Source organism: Phacochoerus africanus, chromosome 9 (genome assembly GCF_016906955.1).
Source record: "Phacochoerus africanus isolate WHEZ1 chromosome 9, ROS_Pafr_v1, whole genome shotgun sequence".
Lineage (NCBI taxonomy): Eukaryota > Metazoa > Chordata > Mammalia > Artiodactyla > Suidae > Phacochoerus > Phacochoerus africanus.
The window spans coordinates 26,176,647-26,186,798 of NC_062552.1; the positions used below are offsets into that span (position 1 = coordinate 26,176,647).

Here is a 10,152-nt window from a genome sequence, read left to right on the forward strand (position 1 = left end):
CTGAGTGAGATTTTCTGCTTCCCTGCACCCTGTCCTCTGCTCTTCTCCTGCATGGTGCGTCTTTGGTCCCCTGGAAGCTCCTGGACAGTAGTTCTGACAGTGATACTGATGGTGCTGAGCCCTCCCCTGGCTTGGGCAGGGGACACCCGAAGTAAGTGCATACCTCGTGTGGTGAGCTGCCGTGGTGTCGGGGGCGGAAGGAACTCTGCTTTGTCTGCAGGCATCCAGGCCAGGTCCCTTAAAAACGAGCCATTTTCTTCAGTGACCACTAAGCTTTATCATATGGATCCTCAATTCCTCCTACAAACAAAACCTGCCTCTCTGTGAGACCTGTGTAAGATGCCTGTCCCTTGCTCCTTGCTCTCTCGATCTCTCTCTCTGTGTATATATATCCTCTGTGTGTGTGTGTGTGTATATATCCTCTCTCTACATATAAATACACACCATGCATATGTATGTGTGTAGATGTATGTATACATATATATCTATATACACACACACATATATATATCCTCTATATATATGCACATACACATGTATATATGTGTGTATATGTACATATACATATAAATATATATACAAATGCATAAGCTATTTATTCTTAACTCTCCTTGAATAAAACCTCGCTAGCCTTGCATCCCATTCCCTCAAGGTTTTGAGGTGATTTAGAAATGATCTAAAAATCATTCCCATCAGTGGTTCCCTTTATTATACTGAGCTATGCCAGAAAATGGGAAAGTATCTTTGAAAATTACAGGGACTCCAAAGGAATTAGAAAGATCTCCTGGGGAGTTCCTGTTGTGGCTCAGTGGTAACGAACCTGACGAGTATCCATGAGGACACCAGTTCGATCCTTGGACACCAGTTCAATCCTCAGTGCCTTAAGCATCCAGCGTGGCCGTGAGCTGTGGTGCAGGCCACAGATGCAGCTCGGATTGCATTGCACATTGCTGTGGCCGTGGCGTAGCCCAGCAGCTGCTGCTCCAATTCCACCCCTAGCCTGGGAACTTCCATATGCCATGTGTGGCCTTAAAAAGACAAAAAAAAAAAAAAGTCCTTCTCATCTTGTCCTTTTCTTTCTCTCTAAACCCCACTGTTTAAAAGGCCTGGTTCCCTATACTGGATGTTCTGTGACCAAAGTTGGGGTTAATTCTCTCTCTTTTCTCTCCTGGGTAAAGCATCCCAGAGCTAAGCAGGGATCTTTAGTGCTTGGAATGACCCTGTAGATAAAGAGTGTCTAAGGGCTGTTCTCAAAGAACTCATAAGATGGAGTTCCCGTTGTGTCCCAGCAGGTTAAGAATCCGACATCATGTCGCTAAGGATGTGGGTTCAATCCCTGACCTCACTCAGTGCATTAAGGATCCCATGCTGCTGCAAGCTGCAGATCCACCACTGCCATTGCCATGGCTGTGGTGTAGGCTGGCAGCTGCAGCTCTGATTCAGCCCTAGCCAAGGAACTTCCCTATGCCACAGGTGTGGCCAGAAAAAGAAAAAATAAAAATAAAAAATAATTTTTTTTTGTCTTTTGTCTTTTTAGGGCCGCACCCGCAGCATATGGAGTTTCCTGGGCTAGGGGTCCAATCGGAGCCACAGCTGCCAGCCTACACCACAGCCACAGCAATGCCAGATCCAAACAGCATCTGTGACCTACACCACAGCTCACGGCAATGCCAGATCCTTAACCCACTGAGTGAGGCCAGGGATCGAACCTGCAACTTCTTAGTTCCTAGTTGGATTCATTTCCACTGCACCACAACAGGAATTCCTTTTTTTTTTTTTTTTTTCAAAAAAGAACTCACAAGAACTGAAAACCTAACACAGGTTAGTGTTCATTATGACTCTATTTTATATACTATTAGTTTCTCTTATAGCTCCCTTTTCTCTGGCCTGAACCCCCAAGAAGAGATTTATAGAATATATTAAATGAAATACTATTTTTGTAAGCCAAAAATAGTCAAATATAAGCAATTCCACATGGTCAAACCACACACCCGGAGCAGGGTACAGAGATTGTGAAGGAGGTTTCCATCCCGTAGGGCTGAAAGTCGGTAAGCAAGCAAGGGAGCTCCTGGCCTCTTGGAGTCTGGGGCCTAAATTTCATAGGCTGATTCATCATGCCCTCTGTTTTCTATAATTAGCCATCTGTGTTACCTCTCCTTCTGGTTTTTCCCTGTTCTTTCCCAACTATGGCATCACCAGTCCTGAAAAATCCGCAAAGTTTGAATAGACCCTCAGCACTATAACAGATCCATTGGATGAAATGAAACATAACGAAATGGTCCCTGACTCTTAAAATCACCTTTTCCTCGCCTGTGGATCGTTCTTTCAAGTAGTAAGAGGGGAAAGAGGAAGTTCGTCTGAAGTTCTCACGGGAAGCAGAAGGGACATAATGTGTCATAATTATTTTAGAAAGTGGTGGAGCTGGAGCTCCTTCTTGCTTTCCAGGATCCCAGGCATAATCAACTCCCCAAACCATGAGTTTATTCATTTAGACCACTGATGCTTTCCCAAGCACCTATTATACACTGGGTTCTGGTCTAGGCTTAGAGAGTTCTATTTGAATACATAGAAAACTCCCTATTACCATGGAACCTATCTAATGATGGGGGCAGGGTGAGAGGAGAGACAACAACCCAATAAACATTTAACAAGAAAAAACATTTCGAAGAGCAATAAGTCCTCTGGGGGGGGGGAATATGTATTTTATATGTATATATATATATATCTCAGGGTTATGGGACCGAGAGAATTGTATTCATCTAACTTCACTGAAAGTGTCTGGGGAGCTCTCCCTGAGAAGGTGACATTCAATTGAGACCTAAATGATGAGAAGCCAGACATGTGAGGGATCTAAGGGACAAGTGCCCCAGGGAGAAGGGACAGGGGACAGGCTAACGTGTGGGAAGATGTTTGCTGTATTTAAAGAATGGAAAGAAGGCTAGAGAAGCTGAAGCAGAGCAAGCAAATTGGGGAGTGGAATAAGATGAGGTTGGAGAGGAAACCAGGAGGCCAATCACATTAGACTCTGATGGCCATGGTGAGAACCTTGACTTTTATTTACAATAACATGTGATGCTACTGAGGGGCTACAAAGAGAGTCCATTCATGTTTAAAAAATAATGATAATAATAATTGTAGCTACTACATGGAGATTGGACTGCAGTGGTTCCAAGTGGAGTCAGGGAGACCATTTCGAGCGAATTCTCCAGGGAAGATGCGCCTGTGGCTTCATTTAGTGTAAGAGTAACCACGACAATAGTAAAGATGAAGTGAACAAATTTGGGGCAGATCCTTGTGAGACTAGTTAATAAATTACATGGTGGGAGTTGGAGGATAGGAAATCAAGCTTAAGCCTCAGAATTTTGTCTTGCATAATAATTAGGTAGAATGTAGTACTGTTTATTGAGGCAGTGAAGACTGTGAAAGGAAAGAATTTGAAGCAAATGGTTAGGAAGAAAGGCTTCATTTAAGTTAAGTTTTAAATGATTTGTTTGCATTTGGATGGAGCTATCAAGAGGCCCCCTGAATGTGTAAGACAGGGTGAGGCCAGAGCTGGAAGTATATATGCCCTGAACATTGACGGGCACGCTGATAAGCTCCAGAAAAGCAAAGGGAGTGGATGTAAAAAACAAGAAGAGGGCAAGAGCTAAGCCCAGAGAGCCAAGAGCCAATGATAACTAAGGGGGACAAAACAAGAGTCCCAGTGATGTTGACAAAAGCCAAGAGAAATGTGATGCATGCAAGTCAAAGTAGATTCTTTGAGGAAGGAAGGAGTGGCTACTCTGTTGAGTATGACTAAGAAGTGCGTGAAGTGAGAACATGACAGAGAAGTGAGCACCGGGCTTGGTGGACTTGACCTTACAGGCAGTGGAACGTATAGAACAAGATCTGAATTGGATCTTTTGAAGAGAGAATGGGAGCTGCAGAAGATAGGGTGGATTATGATGGCTTTCTTGAATCATTGACCTCAAGGAAAGACTATGTCCTGGGATTGGGAAGTCAACTAAACCTAAAATATAAGAATTAAAGAGCCTGAAGACAAGCTGGGAGGACTTGAGAACCAGAGATGTTTAGTTATCAGCAAGAGTGCCCTTGTATGCAGTGGTGCTTAGCTATGCTAAAAACTATTAATTCATACAGCCAATATTTACTGGTGATCTGGAACACAGCGATTATTACCCTAGGTGATGAGGACAGAGTGACAAATCAAACTGTTCTCTATGAGCTGGAGAATCAAAACATTTTGGAGCTGCAAAGTACCAGGTCTACAAAATTCTGTATGTAATTACCATGTCTCTTCTAATACACGCAGAGCAATTAAAAACATATATATGGAATCTAAAATTCAAAAAACTTAATAATTTACCCAGCATCACATAGTTAATGCTAAAACACAGATGGTATAGTCTAAATCTAAGTAGTATGGAGAAACCCTCTCTTCTAAATCATACTTCTTATGAGTGAGTTCATGTCCACCCTATTACACCTAAACCAATGATTAGCATGGATTTGGCACCAGGTCAGCCCTAACCTAATATTTACAGAATGAAGGAGGTGGGTCGGTTTGAGGAATGGGCGAAGGTCTACGAGAAGCAAAGATGAAGCATTTGGGTGTCTTTCCGGTGGAGGCTCTTAGGAGGAGGTGGTGATGGAGCATATCCTGGACCTCGGGTGAACTTGGACATGTTCAGCCAAGTGTGGAAACCACGTGGACCCCAAAAGGTTCAGAGGCAGAGAGGTCTCTTTCACCCAGCACATCTTCTCTCCACTACTGGAGTGCTGGTTGTCGGGGTGCTGATGGAGCCTATGAGGGGGTCCTAAGGGCCTCCAGGGGCGTTGCCTCCACTCTCTTCCCAAGAGCCTGGGTGACAAGATCATTCTTGTCCCTCCAGCAGTTTTCATGATACAGGGTAAGTCCGAGTGTCATTTCTCCAACGGAACGCAGCAGGTGCGGTTCCTGGACAGATACATCTACAACTGGGACGAGTTGGTGCGCTTCGACAGCGACATGGGGGAGTACAGGGCGGTGACCCCAATGGGGCAGCCGGCTGCCAAGTACTGGAACAGCCAGAAGGACATCCTGAAGCGGATGCGAGCCGCAGTGGACACGTTCTGCAGAAGCAACTATGAATTTTTTGAGAGCTGCACGGTGCAGCGACGAGGTGAGCAAGGTGGATGGGCAGCCAGGGGAGGGTGTGCGTGTGTGTGTGTGTGAGTCAGACAGACAGACTGAGACAGACTGAGCCAGAGGTGAGAGCGTAGGATTGTGGACGAGCACAAGTTACAAGGTTACAAGTGAGAGCCTGTGATCAAGGGAGACTGTGTGATTTTGCGAGGGTGTAACTGTGGGAAGGGAGAGGGGGCGGAGGGAGGTGCCTGGGGTCTGAGAGGCACAGGAGGGAGGAGAGGGGTGGGGACTGGCGTCCAGGAGGGAGGCTCCGGGCATCCTTGGTGTCCCTGTGGGCGGAGGTGAAGGGAAGGAGGACATCTAGCGGGAGGAGGGAAGTCGTGGGGGGAGGGGGGGGGTGGAAACTGAGGGGGGGGGGGGGTGGTGGGGGGGGGGGGGGGGGGTGGGTTAAGAGATGGGGGAGGAGGTTTCCAGGCTTCTGTGGTTGCAGGAAGGTCTTAGGCAGGAGAGGTGAGGAATGTGAGAGGATCCAGAGTCTGTGAAGAGAGGAGTCATCACCTGCTCTTGGCCACGCCCCCTCATTCTGACCATCCTGAAATAAGTGGCCTATGTCTGTGCAGGAGCACTTCATTGTGGAAATTTGTGGGGAAAACTAATTTCTAGAAAGCAGTGGAGAGGCACCTCCCAGGCACCTCTGACCTTCTGAGGCTACTTTTTTCTTTCTGAATGTGCATATTTTTACATGTTTGAAATGATTGTGAAGCCAGCTTTTGGATATAATTTCATTACTTGACTTTGCCATACCGATGTTACCACTTTAATAATGTCAGTAGTACTTGAGTTGTTATGTTATCCCTTTGTATAGTTGTAAATAATTCACCTCACATTTCCCATTGTAAGATTTTATGTTTAATATTGCCGCTTAGTTGGAAATTTATATCTTATGCTTTTTAACTTATATTTCTTTTATTTCTAAAGTTCTATTTTGTCACATAATTATTTGCCAATTGTATTGACTGCTCTAAGCATTATCTTTTCTTTTTTTTTTTTTTTTTGGTTACCTCAATTTGACAATAAATAACTATTTCAAGTTATGGGGGAAAAAAACCCACAATTTTCCTCAACATCTCCCAAACCTGACGGCCCCCTGCTTTAAGGATTAAATTCAACACTCATGACATCGACTCCGTTTAAGCCACATGGGCAGCTTGGCCTGCCCAAGGCTGCAGTCTGTCAGGAGACGTGCTCTGTCCTCCTCACTACTCCTGTCTGTTGTTTGTCTCCTAGTCAAGCCCAGAGTGACGATGTATCCTGCAAAGACCCAGCCCCTGCAGCACCATAACCTCCTGGTCTGCTCTGTGACCGGGTTCTACCCAGGCCACGTGGAGGTCAGGTGGTTCCGGAACGGCCAGGAAGAGGCGGCGGGGGTGGTCTCCACAGGCCTGATCCCTAATGGAGACTGGACCTTCCAGACCATGGTGATGCTTGAAACGGTTCCTCAGAGTGGAGAGGTCTACACCTGCCGAGTGGAGCACCCCAGCCTGACGAGCCCCGTCACAGTGGAATGGAGTGAGAGGCTTTCTGACTCTCTAGTCCCTCAGGCACCAAGGAGGGGACATACTTGCCCCTGAGTGTCAGGTGTCTCCTCTCCTCTCAGCTTGTGTCCACTTGCTGCCTGTTCTCCTGTCCTTCAGCTGAGGTGACGGGGGAGCCCGGTGACGCCCTGTGCTAGAAATGCTCTGATGGGTTACAGACACCCTGTGATAGTGTCTCCAAACACCGATGCCCCCTGGGGAGGTAATTCTACCTGACAGGCAGCATGGAGGATGTCCCTGTTTTCAGCCGTGTCTCAAGTCATGGTCGCCCTGTGGCCCCTGGCAGCGGTCCCCTGTGTCTGACTGGGCTCGTGCTTCTGACACTGCTGCTCTGGGTTGGTCCCTGTGATCTGAGAAGAGGCACATCCTCTACCATGTGGGGACCTGTCTGACATGAGGAGAATCCAACCCAGCTCTGCGTCTGATTGGCTCTGTCACCCTAGACAAATTGCTTAAGCTCATTCAGTCCAAGGCTCCTCACCCATCAGATACTGAGGTCACGTGGACCTGTGTCAGGGTGGTGATATTTAAATGAGTTCGATGCCTGAACCTTCTAGTACTCAGTGTTCATTTTAATCTCTTTTTCCACAAATGGCTAATTATTCTAGTTCCTCCAAGGCAGCCTCCTTCCCCCTAATCTCAAAGCCCTCAATCGCAGAGTCCAATTAATGAAGTTGGCTTGGGGGTAAAAATCACTAAAACCAGCTCCTTTTCTCAGGGGCGCAGCGTGACTCTTCACAAGGCAAGATGCTGTGTGGAATCGGGGCCTCGGTTCTGGGCCTGCTCTTCCTGGGGATGGGACTGTTCATCTCCATCAGGTATTAGAAAGGTAAGGAGCCTGTCAGCAGCTGAGACTCCCCATAGACTTTCTTTTTTTTTTTTTTTTGTCTTTTTGCCATTTCTTGGGCTGCTCCCGAGGCATATGGAGGTTCCCAGGCTAGGGGTCGAATCGGAGCTGTAGTCACCGGCCTACACCACAGCTCACAGCAACACCAGATCCCTAAGCCACTGAGCAAGGCCAGGGATCGAACCCACAATCTCATGGTTCCTAGTCGGATTTGTTTCTGCTGCACCATGACGGGAACCCCACCTCCATATCTTTTAAGTATATATCATCTTTCTCTTTCCTAGGATACTCTGGACTTTAATCCTCTTTTAGCAATAGATTGGGTCTCCTAGAAATGGTAGTGGAGATGACAAGGCAGGAGAGAGACAAAATGAGAAAGACTTTGAATTCTCATCAGACAGTTGGCAGTAAAGCTTTTCATCAGTTATGAAGAGGCCTGTGCTCTAAAGCAGCTTTGGCTCAGGGAGACTGAAGAATTATTTATCCCCCTCCTACGGCAGTGCCTTAACATGAGGCCCTGAGAGAGAAGAAAAGAAGCTGCACGAAGAGTTAGGGCTGAAAACCACCCTCTCTTCTGTCTCCTGCAGGACTCCTAAGCTGAAGTGGAGATGCTGACACTCTAGAAGAACCTTCTGTCCCAGCTTCTTTGCAGCGTGAAAATGTTTCTTCCTTAGCTCTAATTCTTCCACAAAGAGAGTGTTTTCTCAGGATCTGGTTTATTCCTATATAATTCACATATGAAAAAAAAAACCCTGCACTTAATTAATGTATAAAATTTGAAGAGTTTGAGCATAGGCATACCCTTGTATTACCATCACTGGAATCAAGGCAATAAATATATTCATCACCTCCAAAATCTCCCTGTGTTCCCCCACCTTATTGTGGTAAGAATACTTTACATGAGATCTAATTTTTTTGGCCATGCCCATGGCATGTGGAACTTCCCAGACCCATGCCAGAGCAGTGACAACACCAGATCCTTAACCTGCTGAACCGCTAGGGAACTCCAACAATTTTTAATTACACAAAACATAACTTAATTTTTTCCCAGAGTGTGATACTGTGATTTATAAAATGAACTCTATATTTGGTCTTTGTTTCCATTCCTGGCACAGAGCACCGAAAACCCTTGGAAGTTTATAACTAATGAGAACAACAAAAGTATCTCTTTGTTATATTAATGAGGTGACATCTGGACCACATTTAAGGATGAGGGCTTGTTGCCAGAAGAAGCAGCCATGTGGTCAGAGGGTTGGGACTTTCAGACCCACTTCCTGACCTCTGGGAAAGAGTGAGTGCTTAGAGGTTGAAACAATGGCCAATGATTTAATCAATCATGACTATGCAAGGAAGCCTCTGTAAAACCCAAAAGGACAGGGTTTGGAGAGCTTCCAGCTGGTGAACATTTGGAGGTGCTGGGAGAATGGTGCACCTGAAGCAGACACGGAGGCCCCATGCCCCTTCCCTCATATTTTCCATGGGTCTTTGTTGGGTTGTGGTGACAGTTGCACAGATCTATAAATTTACTGTGATGTCCACAGCACAGCAAAGTGAAACACTCCCTTTTTCTGTCCCCTTTAATCTACAACCAGTAAGACATCCACAGCACAACAAAGGTGCCTCTGCCCAACACAGCAGAACGCCAGAGAATTCCACCCATCTGTACCCCTCAAGGAACACAAGACAGGAGGCAAAACCATGGCAGTGGCAGAGCAGGGACTGCCATCCCAGCCCTCAGGCTCCCACAGCTGAGCCTGCAGCCCTAGAAAATCCAGTAGCAGCAAGGAATCAGATGCATGTAACACTGGCCTCCTGGCCACCGTGGCACCCACAGCAACAGGTAACTTGGCAGCAGTGGCAATGGGGCCTGAGACCCTATTCTTACAGCTATTGAGGCACCCACGACTTCAGCCCCCTGCTATCCTCCCCCTGGAGTGGCAGAGCCTGCTAACCCGATAAAGTAGAAGTGTCTGCAAAACCCAGTGGCCCAGAACTCTTCCCCTAACCCGAGGAGCAGCAGAACCTGTAGCTCAGAGGACCCCAGACATAGCAGAAGAGCTCTCCATCTGAGAGTCCCAGGTGGCAACAGCAGTGACATGGGCAGCAGCAAGGCACCGATGACTCCAGAGGCCCAAGAAGCGATAATGAAAGCACACGAAACACGTCTGACACGACGTGAACGTAACTAGTGGCAGCTCAGGCAAGAGAAACCAAAACCTTGTGCTATGGTGCCACCTACTGGAAAATAAAAGAAAAGCTTCTGATTTCTAAACAAATCACTAGTACCAAATAGCTTGCTACCTCAAAGGTACTGGCCAAGGAAAACTCATCAAGCACCCTGAAGAACCACAGTTAATACTACACCACAAAGGTAAATGACAATTCTCCAGAAACCAGTTGTAAAGTCAGAGTGTATTGAGATCTAACTCACACAGAATTCAAAACAGCTGTCTTAAAGAAACTCAGAGAGCTACAAGTAAACTCACAAAGGCGGTTCCAGTGAGATCAGGAACAAAATTAATGAACAGAAGAAACATTTTAACAATGATATTGAAAGTCTAAAAGGAACCAAACAGAAATTC

The 10,152-nt window shown here is 46.3% G+C and overlaps 1 protein-coding gene across 2 annotated transcripts; it reads left to right on the top strand.

The window, feature by feature from the left end:
• Positions 1-8,426, top strand: LOC125135682 (HLA class II histocompatibility antigen, DRB1 beta chain-like). 2 transcript variants are annotated; one of them, XM_047796030.1, is made up of 4 exons: positions 1-151; positions 4,893-5,162; positions 6,416-7,552; positions 8,158-8,426. In XM_047796030.1, the coding sequence occupies exons 1-3, from the start codon at positions 52-54 to the stop codon at positions 6,757-6,759; spliced, it is 714 nt and encodes a 237-aa protein (XP_047651986.1). In that variant the 5' UTR covers positions 1-51; the 3' UTR covers positions 6,760-7,552; positions 8,158-8,426. The 2 variants fall into 2 exon arrangements, with proteins under 2 accessions (XP_047651986.1, XP_047651987.1); XM_047796031.1 differs by having other exon boundaries at positions 7-151; positions 4,896-5,162.
• The last annotated feature ends 1,726 nt before the right edge of the window (positions 8,427-10,152 follow it).

What these genes read in the sequence shown, in the direction of transcription:
- LOC125135682 (XM_047796030.1), top strand. Translation starts at nt 52, where the DNA reads ATGGTGCGTCTTTGGTCCCCTGGAAGCTCCTGGACAGTAGTTCTGACA. An exon ending in TTGGGCAGGGGACACCCGAA is followed by an intron (nt 152 to 4,892) that starts GTAAGTGCATAC and finishes TTGTCCCTCCAG; the next exon opens with CAGTTTTCATGATACAGGGT. An exon ending in CTGCACGGTGCAGCGACGAG is followed by an intron (nt 5,163 to 6,415) that starts GTGAGCAAGGTG and finishes TTTGTCTCCTAG; the next exon opens with TCAAGCCCAGAGTGACGATG.